At 42.8% G+C, this 20,153-nt stretch overlaps 1 protein-coding gene across 9 annotated transcripts in view; it reads left to right on the plus strand.

Annotated features, from left to right (window-relative positions):
* ZKSCAN5 (zinc finger with KRAB and SCAN domains 5) overlaps positions 1-9,904 on the plus strand; it is a 22,691-nt gene extending 12,787 nt beyond the window's left edge. For all 9 annotated transcript variants that reach the window (XM_019635346.1, XM_019635348.1, XM_019635351.1 and 6 more), the window contains 2 exons: positions 3,102-3,710; positions 6,808-9,904. In XM_019635346.1, the coding sequence (XP_019490891.1) occupies positions 3,102-3,710; positions 6,808-7,919 (1,721 nt within the window). In that variant the 3' untranslated portion in view covers positions 7,920-9,904. The remainder of the gene's footprint in view (positions 1-3,101; positions 3,711-6,807) is intronic.
* Positions 9,905-20,153: the final 10,249 nt, after the last annotated feature.

Here is a 20,153-nt window from a genome sequence, read left to right on the forward strand (position 1 = left end):
TAGAAATTTTAGGCATACTTAAATGCTACTGGAAAAGAACTAGTAAAGAGTGAGTTTGAAATATTGGGGCAAGGAAGAATGTATAATTGATGTAGGGAGGTGCCTGGAAAATCCGATGGCAAGGTGAGATCCAGGGTACAGGAGGAAGGATTGACCTTGGCTAGGAGAGAGACAGCTTTTCCATTGTGAGACAAAGGGAGGATGAAAGAATAAGGCTGCCAGCAAGTTTATAGTTGTGGTTATAGGATATTGACTGGATAGCTTTGACCTTGCTGAAATAGGAGACAAAGTCACCTGTTGAGAGTTAGCAGGTGATGGAGTAGGTGGTGCAGTAGAGGTAGTGCAGTGGAGAACTTTTATTTTAAAAATACATGCCTGCACCTAGTAAAACATATATATTTAAATAGTATAAATGGGTATAAAATAAAAAGAGGGGGAGTCACCTATCCCCGATCCTCAGTCTCCTAGTTCCTCACAGAGGCAGTGACTATTAATAGTTTCTTTTTTTTTTTTTTAGGTTTTTATTGGGGAATTGGGGGAAGGAGAACAGACAAGTTGCTGTCCTTTTTGTCCTTCAGTCTATTTGTGGAGGACATTGCTTCACTGGCCCAAGTTGGCACCATCATTTTGCTCTTCCCGGACGAGGCACATCAGTCGCCGGCTTCTGGACGGCCGCTCACAGCGGCTGCTGGCCACTCACGCCGGCTGCTGGCTACACACGGTAGCCCATGGCAACCCACTGCAGCAGGGGCTGCAGCCTATGCTGTAGCCGGCGACTCATGGCAGCCAGCTCCAGGTTGAGTTGTTTTTAAGCATCTTAGCTGTAGAGGGCAGTGTCACTAACCCTCATATGTGGGATCCGAACCGGGGCCCTCTGGCATCCCAAGCCAGCTCTTAACCAATGTGCCACTCGGCTGGCCTTATTATTAGTTTCTTGATTGTATCTCTAGACACATTCTGTGTATATACAAGTTAGTGCAAAATGATAGTATACCATTCTATTTTTAAATACAGTGATGTATCTTGGAGATCATGACAGAGACATTTTGATGTAGCTTCTGAGAAAAATGAATAGGGAAACTAGCCAACCTTAGAAACATTGGATGCTAGACAGGGCACCAGTCAGGTTGAAGAGTATGAGTTTATAAAGCTCCAAATCTGCCTGATTGGGTGTTTTTGTAAATCATTGCCCCCCCATCACACACACACATTGCATTACTCAGTAGCCGGGCATAGCATTGAGCTGTGAGTTCAGCTGAGCTATTGAGTTCTCTGTCAAATATATAGATAAACCAGGAGAATCAACAGAAATCTTGTCATGTATGTGGAGAAGAGACAGAGAAAGAGGAAAAAAGCAAATTTATAAACTGACTGGTATAACAATCTGTATAATCACCTTCTCTGGAAAAGGACAATTGCTAATTGTCTCAAAGAGGTGCATTGGGCTAATCTGATTTTTTTCATATTCACCCCCAGAAAAAGAAAAACATGAGCTTGTTTGATTTGTTGAATGGGAGAGAATTCTAAGAAGAATAAAATGTGTGAGCACAAATAGATGTGAATAAAAGAGATAAAGAAATTGTGATAGCCGAGATTACCTGTTGAATGTGGGAGAAAAAAATGTGTAAAAAGTCTGGTTTTGTGATAGAGTTTTTTTTGTTTGTTTGTATATTTGTTTCTACTGTTAAAATGTGTAAAAATAGAAGATAAAATTAAAGTTGTCTTCATGGTACAAGAATTATAACTTCTTACTCTGTCAAAAAAGGGTAGTAATAGTATCTACCTCAAAGGTAAGGATTAAATGCCATAAAATTGTAAAGCACTTAAAGGAATAGTGCATGGTTCATAGTATGCACCAGCAAATGTTAGCTTTTACTACTATTATTATGTAATATTTGAAAACAACTTTTAGTTTTACAGAAAAAATTATTAGAAAGTTCTAATAGGCCATGACCTGTCTCTCTAGCATTTAAACATTAATATTCCCTATTTTTTTGTTAACTACTGAAGATTTGTCTTTGCAAACCGTTTTAAATGTTAGTGTTTTGAGTGAAATATATATTGCTGATCCAGTTACACAGGGAACTGATTGTAGTCTCTTAAGCACCTGTATTCATCAATGACTATTGCGTGTTAAGCTACTAGCTCTTGACAGTAGTAGGTCTTCTCTGGGTGTAGAAAGAATGCCTTTTTTCCTTTAGATTAATTCATACCAAACTGAGATTCTTTGATGATTGAAAAAGCTAGAAAGATCGATCCTCTTTCTTTTCCAAGCTATGACTAAACAGGAAGAGGAAGGTGAACACTGGGTTAGCTGTATAACCTGATACCAGATTTTATTAAGAATAGTTAATATTGCTCAGATATTAACAAACAGGTACTGTAGGTAAGTACCATACCAAGAGGGCATCATCTTCATTAAATAGAATGACCGCTTTCCCAGTCTCATTTCTCTGAGCCATTCTTCTTTTTTTTTAAAGATTTTTATTGGGGAATTGGATGGGAACAGTTCTGGGGAATTGGGGGAAGGGGAACAGACAAGTTGCTGTTGTTTTGTTCTTCAGTCTAGTTGTGGAGGACGTTGCTTCACTGGCCCAAGTTGGCACCATCATTGCGCTCTTCCCAAGCGAGGCACATCAATCACCGGCTTCTGGACGGCCGCTCACTGTGGCTGCTGGCCGCTCACGCTGGCTGCTGGCTACACACGGTAGCCCATGCAACCCACTGCCACAGGGGCTGCAGCCTACGCCGTCGCTGGCAACTCACAGCAGCCCAGCTCCAGGTTGAGCTGTTGTTCAGCATCTTAGCTGTGGAGGGCAGTGTCACTGGCCCTCATATGTGGGATCCAAACCGGGGCCCTCTGGCGTCCCAAGCCAGTTCTTAACCATCGCGCCATTCGGCCGGCCCCTCTGAGCCATTCTTGCCAGCTCTTTCTTCCTTAATCTAAGTTTCCTGCTTTATTCTTTATCCCATCCTGTATTATAAAGTCATTTTGTAAAGTCATGCACTCATGTTCGTGTCATATAATTATTCTATATCCGTTAGTCCTTTTTTTTTCTTCTAATGCATGAAATAGCTAAATTTTCCTTCTATTATTTCAGATTATGAGTCCAGAAATGACAATGTGGAACTCATAGTAAAGCAGATTTCTGATGAAGCCGAATCGCAATGGATGATATCAGGAAGCACTGAAAGAAATGTTCCCGAGAGTCAAGAGTTTGGAGAAGTTAGTGACCTTCACAGCATGGTAGAAAGGTGGCAGGTAAACCCCACTGTGGGCAAGTCAAGGCAGAACCCTCCCCAGAAAAGAAATCTTGGTGCCATCACAGACATTAACCATAAGCAAAACACAAATGCCGAGAGAGGTCACAAATGTAATGACTGTGGTAAATTTTTCCTTCAAGCCTCAAACTTCATTCAGCATCGGCGAATCCACACTGGAGAAAAACCATTTAAGTGTGGTGAATGTGGGAAAAGCTATAATCAGCGTGTGCACCTTACTCAGCATCAGCGAGTCCACACTGGTGAGAAACCCTACAAATGTCAGGTGTGCGGAAAAGCCTTCCGTGTGAGCTCCCACCTCGTCCAGCACCACAGTGTACACAGCGGAGAGAGACCTTACGGATGTACCGAATGCGGGAAGAACTTCAGTCGGCACTCCCATCTGATTGAGCACCTGAAGCGCCACTTCCGAGAGAAATCCCAAAGGTGTACGTGTGAGGACTTTGTATCAGAGAATAAATGGAGGCAAACATTATTTGATTAGCTTAGAATGATAGCACCGATGGGTTGTGATGCTCAGAGCAGTAGGAAGGAGCAAAGATTACAGTCTATTTTATTATTATTTATACTTTAATTGTCAAATTAGTAGGCAAAACCCTATGCCCTCCCCGCCATCTTCACAACTTCCCTTTCCCCAGAGGTACCTGTTTTCAGCTCTATCTATTTCTCCTGATAATTCCATATTTTATTTTTTATGATTTTTTAAATTAATTTCAGGTGTACAAAGCAACATAATAGTTAGATATTGAAGCCCCTCATAAAGTGATAACCCACCCCCCAAGCTACTATCCCTCTGACATTTTATATAGCTGTTACAATACCATCAACTATCTTCCCTATGTTGTACTCCATTTCCTGTGACTATATATACCTATATATTTAACTATAGTTGACATTCAATATTATTCTACTTCAGCCCTTCAGGTGTATAGCGCATTGGTCAGGCATCTGTACAGTCTATGATGTGATCTCCCTGATAAGTCCAGTGCCCATTTGGCACTTTACATGATCTTTACAATATTGTTGATTATATTCCCATACTGTATTAACTATCAGTTTGTATTTCTTAATACCTTCGTCTTTTTCACCCTGCTCCCAACCGCATTCCCATCTATCACACAGTAGCCCATGGCAACCCACTGCAGCAGGAGTTGCAGCCTATGCCGTAGCCAGCGACTGATAGCAGCCCAGCTCCAGGTCGAGCTGTTGTTCAGCATCTTAGCTGTGGAGGGCAGTGTCACTGGCCCTCATATGTGGGATCCGAACTGGGGCCCTATGGCATCCCAAGCCAGCTCTTAACCAACGCGCCACTCGGCCGGCCCAGCCCTCCTGATCTTTAATGGTCACACGTGGGTGTGGGACCAGCCCATTCTGCCTCTTCCCTTCCTACCAGTCTGGAGGTGGCTTCTGCATGTCCTTAGTTGAAAGGCTTCAGTTCAGCTTGATTTTAGGTGATTCTCAATAATGGTTGTTTTGTAGATTAATTGTAATTTTGATGTGGTTGTGAGTGAAGGGTAGCACAGCGTTTACCTACTGGTCCATCTTGGTTGTCCCTCCCAATTCCATATTTTAAATCTGCTATTGCTTTACTCATCAATTTTAGACATTATTTGTTGACTTTCTATTATAGTAAATGAGGATTTTGGCTTTTACTTCTTTCCCTCTTTTCCCAATTTAGTTATTTCACTTATAATTTAAAATGCTAGAATAATAGTAAAGGACATTTGGAGGAAGGAAATTGGAAGAAAAAAAATCACCTGTAACCTCACCATCCTAACTAATAGAACTATTATTATATAGTGTATTCCCTCCTTTCCGTTTTCTTTTTTTTTTTTAATTAAAGTTTATTGGAGTGACAGTGGTTAGTAAAGTTACATAGGTTTCAGGTGTACAATTCTGTAATATATCATCTATATATCCCATTGTGTGTTCACCACCCAGCCAGTTCTCCTTCTGTGAGCATATATTTGAACCTCCTATCCTTTCATAAGTCTATTTTTACATAGTTGTATTCATAGGGTACAATTAAATATTAGACATACACATTTTCCAGTGTTGCTTGGCCCTCCTGTTTATTATTTTTGACAATCTGCCATTGTGTGGAGGCATCATAATTTGCTCAGCTGTTCCCCTGTTGAACTTCTAATTTTTTCTCTTTTGTCCTGATAACTTTGTTTATGCTTTTTTCTATATTCAGGATTATTTTCTTATAATAAATGCCTAGAAGTGGGATTAGTGGATGAAAGGCCAAAAACATCTTTATGGCTCTTCATATGTATTGTCAAATTGCTTTTTAAAACAATTATACCACATACGAGAGTTATCAATTGTACTAAAATTCTTCCAGGGTTATCAAAAATTTTTTTTAACAGATTGAGTAAGCAGAAGAGAATTCTTTGCTGTATTCATTTTTCATTAATTTGGTTATGAATAAGATTGAGTTATTTTCCTATTTGTTTACTTATTTTTTTAACCTCTTTAAATGACTTTTACAGGATGAGATTACCTTAAACTGTGCTGTGAACTTAATGGCTCTTATTAGCGTTCTTCAGAAAACTCTAAGACTGGCCAAAGTATTTATTTTTCAATTATGCTTTTGATGTCCCCAAGCCCAGCTACTTGTCATTCGCTTTGACAGCCACTGCCACCTCTTTCTAGCAATTGCTTTAAAATAGGGTCTTTTCTGTTGCATCTTCTCTGCAATTGTTCTTATGACTAGTTTCCTAGTTAACACCTACCTCCCCCCATTTCTTTGATGAAAAGAAGGGTACTTTGTGTGTTCTTCCAGTCATACTTATTGAGAGCCTCTAGTGCTGGATATGGGGGATACAGCAGTGAACAGAAGAGATGCAGTTCATGCCCTTGTGAAGCTGATGGTCTGGTAGGAGTAGCAGATACTGAGAGTGATGAGCATTTCCAAAGGAGAAGTATGGGGTGCCTTGGGAGGGAAGTTGAAGCTGGAGTGTCGGCTAAGGTTGAAGAGAGCAGAGACTGACACATCACCCACCCTCTTGACAATATTTTATACTGGGCCTATTTCTCTTTTTCTGGCTTCTAACCAGGTGTTCTTCCATCTCTGTATACCCTCCGTAATCCTTTGCTTTCCTTCCCATTCTTCCTGTTTTTGTCAGTTCTCACCATCCAATTGTGTATTTCTGTCTCATTCTGTCTGCATAACTCATGTTGTAGTAACGCCCCTTCCACATATTCTACCTCCTTTCCCATTTCAGAATTCCTGTCTTTCCTTTCCATATAATAAAAGTGCTTTGCTGATCCCTGTGATGGCCTAACCCCAATCATTCTTACCACCCTTCTAAGTAAGCCTGCTCTTTGTCTTGTTCTATTCACTGGAAAAATACCAAACGGTTCTTTTCATTCCTGTTGGCATCAAGTACATACATGCATCCCCCTTTGTTCCTCCTATTACATCATAGTTTCATGTGATTATCCTTTTTTTTCCTGACAGTTTATTTTTCTTCTGTAGAAGAATTGATGACATTTGCATTTCCTCTTTATTTTTTTCAGGCAGTGACAAAAGAAATAAGAATACAAAATTGAATGTTAAAAAGAAAATTTCAGAATTTTCAGATGCAGACATGGAACTCTCTGGAAGAATCCAAAGAAATGTTTCTCAAGTTCAAGACTTTGGAGAAGGCAAGTTGGAAAGAAAGCAGGGAACTCCCATGAAAGAGATTCTAGGACAACCCTCTTCAAAGAGGATAAATTTCAGTGAAGTCACATATGTCCACAAAAAGTCATCCACAGGAGAGAGACCACATAAATGTAATGTATGTGGAAAAAGTTTTATTCAGAGCTCCCATCTTATTCAACATCAGCGAATACACACTGGGGAGAAACCATTTAGGTGTGATGAGTGTGGGAAAAGCTACAATCAACGTGTGCATCTAACTCAACATCAGCGAGTCCACACTGGTGAAAAACCCTATACGTGTCATTTATGTGGGAAAGCGTTTAGAGTGAGATCCCATCTTGTTCAGCATCAGAGTGTGCACAGTGGGGAGAGACCCTTTAAGTGTAATGAGTGTGGAAAAGGCTTTGGGAGGCGTTCACACCTTGCTGGGCATCTGACACTCCACTCCAGAGAGAAATCCCATCAGTGTCATGAATGTGGAGAGATCTTTTTTCAGTATGTTAGCCTCATTGAACATCAGGTGCTCCACATGGGTCAGAAAAATGAAAAAAATGGCATTTGTGAGGAAGCATATAGTTGGAACTTAACAGTGATTGAAGACAAGAAGATTGAGTTACAAGAAGAGCCTTATAAGTGTGATATATGTGGCAAAGCCTTTAGGTATAGTTCTTACCTTATTCAGCATTACAGAACTCATACTGCAGAGAAAACCTATAAATGTGATATATGTAGAGAAAACGTTGGCCAGTGTCCCCACATAAAACAACATCAAAAAGCCTATTCCAACATAAAATCCCATCAATGTAATGAATGTGGCAGAGGCTTCACTCTGAAGTCACATCTTAATCAACATCAGAGAATCCATACTGGTGAGAAACCCTTTCAGTGTAAAGAATGTGGGATGAGTTTCAGTTGGAGTTGTAGCCTCTTCAAACATTTGAGAAGTCACGAGAGGACAGACTCCAGAAGTACCTTAAGTGTGTAGATGTTTCTGTTGTAGCAACAGTTCTTACTTAATTTTAGAGAAGTCTTCCTGAAGAGAAACCCTACTTGTATAATGAACGTAATAACAACTTCAAGCAGTTTTGCCAACTTAACCATCAAACCTATAGATATGCTGAAATGCTTCAGGTAGAATTTAGGAACACTGGAGAACAGTAGATAGATACCTGTTTGTTTTTCCTGTTGAGAAAATGCTTTCAATAGCAGACAAAAGACAACCCACAGATAAGGTGGATGAAAGAAACCCTTCAGGCACTCATTCTTTGTTTGAATCTCAAAACATTGACACTGAGAAAAGCCTCATGAATGCAGTAGATACAAGCTTTATTTGTAGTTTCTGCCTAGTTTGACAGCTTATTTATTCAGGGAAGAGCACAGGTAAAGGAGAAGAGAACTCTTCAGCCCGATATCCGTTTTGGTACCTCAGCAATGAACCTTTCCTAGATATGATTATCCCAGCCACTAGAATGCTCCAGTCATTGTTCCCAACGTAAGTATTAAACCATTTGAAATGAAATTGACTTAGGTATTTTGGCAAAATTGGGGTTCAGAGGCTAAATGGTATGTGTTCCTGCTGTCTTACTCAATCTACAAGTTCTCCGTGAAACACACTCTACTTTTTTGTTTTGTTTTGATTCTTGTAGCATCAAAGTTAGTTATTAGAAAGAGAAGTTCAGTTTGTCAATTCAGGGGAAACTGTTGGTCAGTCACATCTTGAGGTGAAGGGAGAGGGACCTTAGTGGAATAGAGTAGAGAAGACTAGTCAAACTGTGGACTGTTTATTTTCTGTTCCCCTCAAAAACGAGGGCAGCTACGTCCATAGAAGGAATTGGACCAAGTTGAATTAAGAATCGTGGTCCAAGCAGTATGTGTACCAATTCTCAGTTGCTCTGGAGATAGGTCTCCCCCACAGGATACTGGTGTGTAGAAAGAGTTTCAGTTTGAGTTGCAGGTGGATTTGAAAGCAAACAGTAATTCGGAGCAGGGAGGACATGGTCTGGTTAGGCCTGTCTTGTGGGAAAGTCTGGGTAGGAATTGTGGGGGAAAGAAGATGACATGGGGAAAAGAATTAGCCTGAGCCTTTTTACTAGAGAGAGGGATAGTGCTTTTGGGCACTGCTGAAGGCCTGCTTCTGCCGACTGCCTAGCATACAATAAACAATAAATACTGTTGACTGTTGTACACTGGTGTCCTGTTCAGATCCCTTTGATCAAGCTGGCACACCCGTCCTGTAGCTGCTCTGAGTTTTGGCTGCTGAGTACTCGCAGCTCTTCCCTTCTCTAGAGACTGGAGAACTTACCCTCAGATGGTGGGAGCTGCCTCCTCCCGGAGTTATCTGTCCTCCTCACTGCCCAACCACTGGCTGATATGGAGTACAAAAGGCTGATTCACTTACCTCAAGGCAGGGGGGATACCGTAATGTAGTTTATGTTCTAGAACCCACCCTTTGTGGATCAGGCCAAGGCTAGAGCTTAGGAGATTACATCCATGCCTGGCTCTTAGCCTTCTTGATCCTGTTTCATTCTCCCATGAAGACTTCCTGAAGAACACTCCCTCAGGTAATCAGTGGCTCTGAATCCCTGCCTCAGGCTCTGCTTTAGGGAACCTGATCTAAGACATGGTGTTGTGAGCAGTCCTAGGAGGCTGACTGTAAGAACGAATTCTGGAGCAGGCCACTGCCTATGAGACAGGGCAAAAGCTGTCACTTCCGGTGGGTGGGGTGGAGTGGTAGTCCCTGGCATGTGGTGGCTGTTCAGTTGTGAGACATTCACTGCTGAACTGGGATGGCATACAGGTGGAAAGGGATGTACTGACTTGAGTAAGATTTGGTGAAAAAATGAAAATATAAGGATTATGGAATTGGATGGTTCTTGCTGAAAGTCACTGATTGAAAAGGACACACTCGGAGGGCCGGCTGAGTGGCTCAGTTGGTTAAGAGCTCGCTCAAGAATTTGAGCTCTGAGCAACAGCGGTTCGAGTCCTGGCCCAAGCTGAGCAGCCGCTGAGCTGCCAATAGGTGGCAGGATGGCTCAGCCAAAAAAAAAAAAAAAGACACACTCGGGACAAATAACCACCAACTTAATGCAAAGTGTGAGTGTCCGAGGGCCTCCTTGGGAACATTAAGGAGACTTGTCTCCTGCAAATAGAATCATAGGACTAAAGGTCAGGTATAAAACTGGAGAGTGACAACTTCAGTAGAGCCTAGTGTTAACATTTATTGAGCATTTACCATGTTCTGAACATGCTATGTGCTTTATGTGGATCATCTCACTTAATCCTCACAACATTATGAGATGGTTTTGCTCATTAGCACCCTCGTTTTACAGTTGGGAAAAACTGAGATTCAGAATAGTTCATTCATTGTCAAAAGTCACACGACCCTGTGTGGCAGAACTAGCATTTGAACCCACGTCATTTTGCCTCCAAAAGCTAAGCTCTTAAACACTAAACTATGCTGTATCTTATATTATTAAATATCAAACATTACAAAGTGGTAAAACTCTTGTCACCTGTGTGAAAAACAGTTTTGATCCAAGATATAAAATCATACAATTATAGAATCTTAGAATTGTAATGGGCCCCATAGGATCATCAAGCCCATTGGTAGAATCCCCATTCAGTTTGTAGGCATGTGCATGTAACATGTGCTTAATAACTGTTGAACTGGAGAAAACATTTCCTGGTGACTGATTAGCCAGTCTCTGCATGAAACCCTTTTAATGATGGGGAGTTCATTGCCTTTGCAAAGCAGCCTCTTCCATTTTAAAACAGCTCTGATTTCCAGAAACTTCTTTCTGAGCCCAAAACTATGTTGATTTGTAATCTTATATCATTCATTGCTCATAGCTGCAGAAAAAAAAATTAGTTTTATAATTTGAACGTTTGACTGAAAAGTATTTTGCTGCCACAGTCACATTTATCACAGCCTTCCTTTTCAAACCTCCAAAGGGAAAGGGAAACAAAAAAAAACACATACTTTGCATAAGTTTGGGCAAGTTAGAGCAAGATTTGTTTGCTCAAGGTGCTACTTCCTTGTCCTTTTAACATTTTCACAAAAATGTTAAAAAGGACTAAAGGCAAAAAGAGAACAGTACAATCTGCATTGTAGTTACGTCAGTAAATGGTGTACTGAGCATGTTGGTTGAATTCTCTAGGAATGTTTACTAAGGTACTAGGGCAGAGAGGAAGCCTGTGACTGATTCTGTCAAAAGTTTTTGTTGTTTTTACAAAACTACTAGAGCCATCTGAATACGACCAACCGGGCCCTGGGCATTAGCTTGGGGTCCTTTCCCTGAAGAAGGGGCAATTAGAAACAGATACCGTGCCCTAGCTCTCAAAACTTGTGACCTGCACCTTCCACCCAGGGGGTGAGATTCCTCATCAGCCTCTTCCTACTCATTGGTGAGGAGCTGCTTCTTAGCCTTGGTCTCTTCCCAGACTGAGGAGGAGGCTGAATTACCCTAGTTTTATAGAGGAAGGCTCAGGGAACCACTGAGACCATGAGACCTGCTGGATTCCTAGCAAACCTGGAGCCCTGGGGGGAGGGGATGGGACTGGAACACACTTCTGTAAGGCTTTCTGGGACTTGTTCTATTTGTCCTGAAGGTCCTGTGTTCTGCTTGATGTCCCTCTCCAGGGATGAACCTGCGGCTCTGAGTTCCAGGCTGCGGATGGTGGAGGGAATGCAAGCTGCTTGTAGTCACTGCCCCCCTCCCCTCCAGCTTGCCCCCTGCCCTGGTATTTGGTCCCAGCAGGATGTAGAGAGAAGCCCCTCACCCATGTTTCCCTTTCTTCCTTCCCAGCCCAGCTTTGTGCTTTGACTTAACCCAAATGAAGGCATCCATTAGGAAAGGCATTGGAGACAAAACAAGATACTAGCATTGTTCTGCCCTTGTACAGAATGATAGATGCCTTCACCATAAAGTGCAGCTCTGGTGGTTTGGACCTAACGAGAGAGAATAGCACCTAGAGAAGTTCCAGAAAAAGGAAATTACAAAATTTAAGATAATCACGAATTTGAACCCCCCAAGTCACAGGTAGTAGAACTAAGAGATACTCCTTGAAATCAGAATGAGATGAGATAAATTAACAGAAGTACTCTTATTCCATGGGTAACAAACTAATGAAGTGCCTACAGAGATACAAAAAAATGTAGCAGTTAAAAAATGAAGGAAATTCGAGGGTGAGTACCAAAATGGAGGAACTAGTGTGTTTTGGAATTGATGTCAATGACAATTTTACCTCTTCACAAAACATCTGTCCCTCGGTACAGGCAAAATGATGAGCATGACAAATCGTGAGTTTGATGCAATATGGCAACTGCTTTGTTTTCACCTTGGCTGGAAATATTACAAGTACGTATCACTGATCATGAGGACAACCAGGAGAGAATATGACTGGATTTCCACAAACCCATCCTAGATCTACATAGATAATTTTAACAAGCCATTGGGACAATAGTATAATCTTGTTTGTAAAAAAAAATGTATTTGTTGTGCACCTGATAATGTTGCTATTTCTGTGCTAAATATCTTACATGGTATCTTAGGCCGCTTAGGCTGCCTTACCAAAATGCCACAGATTGGGTGGCTTAAACAGTAGAAATTTTCTCACCATTCTGGAGGCAGGAAATCAGAGATCAAGGTGTCTGCAGCGTTTGTTTCTACTGAGCCCTCTGTCCTTGGCTTGCAGACAGCTGCCTTCTCACTGTGTCCTCACGTGGACTTTCCTTTGTGCATGTGCACTCCTGTTGTCTGTTCCTCTTGTAAGGACACCAGTCCTATCGATGAGGACCCAACATTTATGACCTCATTTAACCTTTTTTTTTTTTTTGGAAGTTGGAAATTTATTTTATTTTTTCATTTTTTATTAGTTTCAGGTGTACAAAACAGCCCAGTGATTAGACATTTACACACCTCACAAAGTGATAATCCCAACAAGTCTACTACCCATCTGATACCATACATAGCTATTACAATACCATAGACTATATTCCCTATGCTGTACTTTATGTGTTGTGACTATATATTTTAAATTATAGTTGACATTCAGTATTATTTTATATTAATTTCAGGTGCACAATGTAGTGGTTAGGCATTTATATAATTTATGAAGTGATACCTCTGATAAATCTAGTACCCATCTGATACCATACATAGTTTTTTTTTGTTTGTTTGTTTTTTGAAAGATTTTTATTGGGGAATTGGGGGGATGGGAACAGTGCTGGGGAACTGGGGGAAGGGGAACATACAAGTTGCTGTCATCATTTTTGTTCTTCAATCTAGTTGTGGAGGATGTTGCTTCACTGGCCCAAGTTGGCACCGTCATTGCGCTCTTCCCTGTTGAGGCAGATCAGTCGCCGGCTTCTGGACGGCCGCTCACTGCGGCTGCTGGCCGCTCACGCTGGCTACTGGCTACACACGGTAGCCCATGGCAACCCACTGCCAAGGGGGCTGCAGCCTACGCCGTCGCCGGTGACTCACGGCAGCCCAGCTCCAGGTTGAGCTATTGTTCAGCATCTTAGCTGTGGAGGGCAGTGTCACTGGCCCTCATATGTGGGATCCGAACCGGGGCCCTCTGGCATCCCAAGCGAGTTCTTAACCATTACGCCACTCGGCCGGCCCCCATACATAGTTTTTACATTATTAATTATATTCCCCATTCTGTATTTCACATTCTCATGATGATTTTGTAACTACCAATTTGTATTTCCTAATCCCTTCACCTTTCTCACTGACCTCATTTAACCTTAATTACCTCCTTAAAGGCCCTATCTCCAGATATAGTCACACAGGGTGTTAGGACTTCAACATGAATTTTGAGGGGCACACAATTCAGTCCATAACATAGCTTACCATGTACGAGGTCTGACAAGTTCATAAACTTGCCACCTGCGTGATTACATTGGCAGCACTATACAAACACCTCGGTAAGGTTTCATAACCTTGGTATATCAGTGTCTCACAGCTGTGTTTGTGTCCACGTGTGGTGGTGTCTTGCTGAGTGGGGTTCATTATTGCGTGTTTTTGTGTGCTGTTGCAAGAATTAGAGCTTGAATTAGAGCAGTGAACAAACATTAAATTTCTTGTTAAACTTGGCAAGAGTGGAAGTGAAATCAGGGACATGTTAGTCCAAGTTTATGGGGATAATGCCATGAAGAAAACAGCAGTGTACAAATGGATTAAACATTTTTCTGAGGGGAGAGAACGTGTCACTGATGAAGAGAGGTCAGGGAGGCCAGTAATGAGCAGAACTGATGAAAACATTGCAAAAATTCATCAAATTGTGCGTCGAAATCATCGGCTGACTGTGAGAAGCATAGCAGACCAAGTAAACATTGATAGAGAAACAATTAGGAAAATCTGAACTGAAAATCTTGGCATGAGAAAGGTGTGTGCAAAAACAGTCCCGAAGGAACTCACTGATGAACAAAAGCAAAGGAGAGTCAACGTTTGCCAAGACCTTTTGGAGAGGCGAGATGATGTTTTGGGCCATGTTATCACTGGTGGTGAAACATGGGTGTACCAATACGACCCTGAAACAAAGTGTCAAAATGCACAATGGAAGTCAGCCAATTCTCCATGACCAAAAAAGTTCCATCAGCACAAATCAAGGGTTAAAACGATATTGGTAACCTTTTTTTGATATCAGAGGGATTATTCATTATGAATTTGTGCCAACTGGACAAACAGCTAACCAAGTTTACTATTTGGAAGTGCTGAAAAGGCTGCATGAAAAAGTTAGACGAAGACCTGAACTTTTCACCAACACTTCATGGCTCTTACTTCATGACAATGCACCAGCTCACAGGGCACTATCTATGAGGGAGTTTTTAGCCAGTAAACAAATAACTGTATTGGAACACCCTCCCTATCCACCTGATCTTGCCCCTAATGACTTCTTTACCCAAAGATAAAATCTTGAAAGGAAGACATTTTGATGACATTCAGGACATCAAGGGTAATACAACAGCTCTGATGGCCATTCCAGAAAAAGTTCCAAAGTTGCCTTGAATTGTGGACTAGGCACTGGCATCAGTGCATAGCTTCCCAAGGGGAGTACTTTGAAGGTGACCGTAGTGATATTCAGCAATGAGGTATGTAGTACTTTTTCTAGGATGAGTTTGTGAACTTAATTGTCAGATTGGCGTATTTACAATAACTACTTAGGAGTGTAGTCCAGTTTTACAGTTGAACAACCTGAGCCTCAGAAAGTTAATAAATTGTCCATATTCAGATAGGTAGTGATGAAACCGGAGGCCAAACGAGTCCGGGTCTCGTGCTGCCTGCGCCGCTCAGCCAATAGACCGACATAGGAGTTGGGTCATAGACTAAGCATTTATTATCAGAGCACCAGTGGTCTAAGAAGGCAGCAGGTTAACACCTCCAAAGACTGCCTTAACATTCTCAGACTAGCCTGGGATATTCAAGGGGAAATCTGGGCATTTCCCCAGAGGCTATGTGATGGTTCTGGGGGTCTGCATGGAGCCTTCCCTCCAGCAATGTGGCTCCAATGTGGTTATCAACCCAGTAGCAGTGATGCTAGTAACCTGGAAAGAGTGCTGGGTCATAAAGAGTGTAATCAGCAAGCACAGGGGGTATTGTGACTAGTAAGCAAGCATAAGTTTCAGGGTAATTATTTTTTTTTAAAGATTTTATTGGGGAATTGGGGTAGGGGAATAGTGTTGGGGAATTGGGGTAGGGGATCAGCCAAGTTGTTGTTCTTCAGCCTTTGTTGTGGAGGGCTCCAGTCGCCATCTGGCTTCCTGCCAGCAGCTCATGGCCTCTAAGCTCAAGGTACTGTGTTCAATCTCAGTTGAGGGTGGGCGTAGCCACCATTCCATGTGGGAATTGAACCAGCAGCCTTGTTATTAAGAGTGCACGCTCTATCCACTGAGCCATCCGGGCAGCAGCTCAGCTCAAGGTGCTGAGTTCAGTCTTAGTTGCGGGAGGGCATAGCCACCATCCAATGTGGGAATCAAACCCAGCAGCCTTGCTGTTAAGAGCGCATGCTCTATTTACTGAGCCATCCAGGCGGCAGCTCAGCTCAAGGTGCCAAGTTCAGTCTCAGTTGCAGGCAATCTTGTTACAACAGCTGAGCCATCCTGCCACCTGTTGGCAGCTCAGTGACAGCTCAGCTTGGGCACAGCATCACTGGCCCATGTGGGAATCAAACTGGCAGCCCTGTTGCTCAGAGCTCATGCTTGTAAGCCAACTCTTAACCAACTGAGCCACTCGGCTGGCCCCCAGGGTAATTATTTAAAGCAGGGAACTGGGACAGGGGAAATCCTAACTTCAAACTGCAGGGAGGGGGTTGATCAATTGTTAAGCTCTAGGGCAGGGAGAGGCGAGGCCAGGGACATTGCAAGGCCTCTTTTGTGGGGGTCCCAGCCGGGCCCTGTTTCAGTGAGAGTTAGAGTCAGGATTGAAACCCTGATGTGCCCAGCCCTGAAGTCTGATTTTTTTCTCTGCAGCATGTGGAGTATCTTTTTTTCTTATGTATTTTTATTGGTATTTGTGTTTATCTAGTGCTTTAAGTTTCCCAGGCATTGTCATGTGATCTTTCTAAGCTCTACAGGGAAAGCAAGCAGTATAGTTCCATTTTACAGATGAAGAAATGGAGGCACAGTAATATTATGACTTGACTGTAACTCTGAAATGAAGTCTGGAGCCTCAGGTCTCTTAAATCCTAACCTAGATAGTGCTTTGCACTACAGTGAGAGAGAAGGTCTGTATCTAATGTTTTCACAGCTTTCTAATTATCTCATTCTGGCAGCAAATTACTAGAGCTCCCCTTCCCATTTTCCCAGAAAAGGAGGGGTGTGGAGGTGGGGCTGTTTCCTTGCACGTTCCCAGCCTCCCCAGGAGGCTTTCAGTTGTCATAGGTGTTTGCCAGAAAAGAAAGCCATATCTCTCCCTTAAGAGAGCAAGATGTTGACAGACTGCCTTCCCTTCGGGGACCCTAGCCGATTCTAGTCCAGGAATGAGAAGCCTGGAGCATGCCCTTGGACGATTTATGACAGCTCCTCAGAATCATCTCTGAGGCGTTTGGAGCAAACCAGGGCAGGAGCAGCTGTGGAAAGTGGATTGTTGGTGCATCGTTCCCAGCTTCTAGGGTCATGGACCAGCTTTTTCTTTCCTGCTCGTGTCTCTCATCTTCAGCATTCATTCTCTTCTTAGGAAAGAGATGATCCTGTCTAATTGGGGGTCTCTATGGCTTTGGAGGACTATTTGCCTGGTTTTTGTATTTCCAGAACCTGAGTAGCAAGGATAAGAAGGCAGCTTAACATGTGTATTAGAATATTAGTTATGTTCTTAGAATATTAGTTATGTTCTTAGAATATTAGTTATGTTTTTAGAATATTAGTTTGCTTCCAGTTCTTTGTGCACTAGTAGCTCAGTAGGATAGTTCTGCTCTGTTGTGTGTTAAGAGTATTGGTGGTTTAAATGATTATGAAGTGCTTTCAAATCACTATCTCAATTTGCAGTTTTCCTGTAAGCAAGGTGGAGCAGATACTATAAAATAGACCCAGAAAGGTTCAGTAATTTATCCAAGATTACCAAACCTGTTAGCAGAGCCGGAACTAAAAAACTAATCTTAACACCACAGTGGTGATCTAAAACGGGAAAAGTAGGCACCCCTGAGAAAGGAGAGTGAAGAAACTCAACCTGCCCCAGGAGCCTTATTATTTGGCTTTGTGAAAAGGAGGGTTGTGCTTGGTGCTGTGAACCAGGGGTTGGTTGCTCGCTCTGGCTCTCCCACTATTGACTGACCCTGAGCAGGTCACTACTTTCTTTTTTTTTAAATATTTTTATTGGGGAATTGAGGGATGGGAACAGCGCTGGGGAATTGGGGGAAGAGGAACAGACAAGTAGCTGTCTTTTTGTTCTTCAGTCTAGTTGTGGAGGACGTTGCTTCATTGGCCCAAGTTGGCACCATCATTGCGCTCTTCCCAGGCGAGGTAGATCAGTTGCCGGCTTCTGGACAGCTGCTCACAGCGGCTGCTGGCTGCTCACGCTGGCTGCTGGCTGCTCACGCTGGCTGCTGACTACACACGGTAGCCCGTGGCAACCCACTGCAGCAGGGGCTGCAGCCTACGCCGTCGCCAGCAACTCGTGACAGCCCAGCTCGAGGTTGAGCTGTTGTTCAGCATCTTAGCTGTGGAGGGCAGTGTCACTGGCCCTCATATGTGGGATCCGAACCAGGGCCCTCTGGCATCCCAAGCCAGCTCTTAACCAACGCGCCACTTGGCCGGCCCATACTTTCTTTTTTTTTTTTTTTAATTTTAAAAAGTTTTATTGGGGAATTGGGGGAAGGGGAACAGACAAGCCGCTATCCTCCTGCTCCCCAGTCCAGCCTTGGAGGACGCCGCCCCACCGGCCCAAACTGGCACCATCATTGCGCTCTTCCTGGGCGAGGCAGATCAGTCGCTGGCTTCTGGACAGCCACTCACAGTGGCTGCTGGCCGCTCACGCTGGCTGCCGGCCACACACAGCAGCCCATGGCAACCCACCTGCCATCGCCAGCGACTCACAGCAGCCCAGTTCCAGGTTGAGCTGTTGTTCAGCATCCCAGCTGTAGAGGGCAGTGTCACTGGCCCTCATATGTGGGATCCGAACCAGGGTCCTCTGGCATCCCAAGCCAGCTCTCAACCAATGCACCACCCAGCCGGCCCAGGTCACTACTTTCTTGGGCCTTATTCTTTTTCATGTGGAAGGTGAGGTGGTTGGATTAATTAGCCTCTAAGGTCCCTTCCATCTCTAACACCATAATCCTGAGACTGTTCAAAGTCAGAAAGGATTGGGGATCTGAGACCCTGCTCTACATTCATTCATTCATTCATCACTGTATTCAACAAATACCTGTTGAGGACCTACTATATATGACAGTAACTGAAAGACTAGATTATAAGTAATTTATAATGTTGGAAAATGTCACAGGAAAAGGATAGGGTGTAATGAGAATAAATAACAAAGACACCTACTTTACATTGATGGACAAGAAAGGCATCTAAGGAAGTTAAATTTGAACTGAGACCAGAAACAAGGTATGGAGCTGAGAGCCTGACTATAAAAACAGATATTGGCCAGACCATACGTGAAAATAGAACCTGACGTACAATCTGCAATACCAGCCCAGGAAACTAGCCCATTATCTACAGAAACCAACTCAGGAAGCCAACCTACTATCTACAGGCCAAACTTGTAGGAAGTCAGACCACTTCTCTAGCAACCAGGGCAGGAAGCCAAACAATAACCCCTGTAACAATCATCCCCAAATAGCCAGGACTTGATCAATAACTGACAGCTTCCCTAAGTTTTGCCCTCACTTCTAACTTAGGATCAATCAGAGAAAGCCAAATATGTACCCTTAAGCAGTCACAGAGGATACCCCGCTTCTAGTGAGCTCCCCGAAAGCTTTCCCAGGCCAACAGCCTCCAATCAGGGCACACATGAGACCTTCCCTTTCCCCCACTCCTTTGCCTGCCTTGGAGTCTCTGCCAAAACAAGTGATTGTGGTTGACTACCTTGCTTTAGGGAGCTCTGAATAAATAACCTTTACTTGTTCTCATTTGGGTGATTTCTGCTTAATTCCACAGAGCCAGTCAGGTGAGTAAAGAGAAATACTCTATTGTAGGCAGAGGGAGCTGGCTGCAGCACGGTGAACTAGAGAGAGAGTGGTACATGGTGAAGTGGGAGAGGTAGATGAGGGCTGATCATCCAGGCTCTTGTAGTAAAGAATTAGATTTTATTCTACATGCAATGGGAAATTATTAAAGAGTTTTAGGTAGATGAGAGACACAATCCTGTTTATATTTTTAAAAGTCAGTGCTGACTGAAGAATGGGGGCATTGAGAACAGAAAAAAGCAGGATTCCTTAGATGACACTCCTCAGTGGCTTAAGGCATGGACTCTTATCTAGTCGGAGTGGTTTGGAGAGATGTGGACTAAGTCAGTTCATTATCATTGAAAGAATGATAAAAAAAAAGTCATTGAGCCATACACTTAAAATGGCTGGATTTTATGATATGTAAATTATGCCTCATGAATGCTGTTTTCAAAAAGGACAATTGGCAGAATATAATGACAGGTTGGAGGTGAGGTAGTGAGTGAGAGAGGTAGATGTCAGTATTGATTACTGTGTTTCTGGATTCAGCATTGGGTGACTGGTAGTGCCCTTTGAGCTAGGAATGATTGGGACAGGAGAAAGGATGGGA

The sequence above is a fragment of the Hipposideros armiger genome, unplaced genomic scaffold, assembly GCF_001890085.2.
Source record: "Hipposideros armiger isolate ML-2016 unplaced genomic scaffold, ASM189008v1 scaffold_21, whole genome shotgun sequence".
Classification (NCBI taxonomy): Eukaryota; Metazoa; Chordata; class Mammalia; order Chiroptera; family Hipposideridae; genus Hipposideros; species Hipposideros armiger.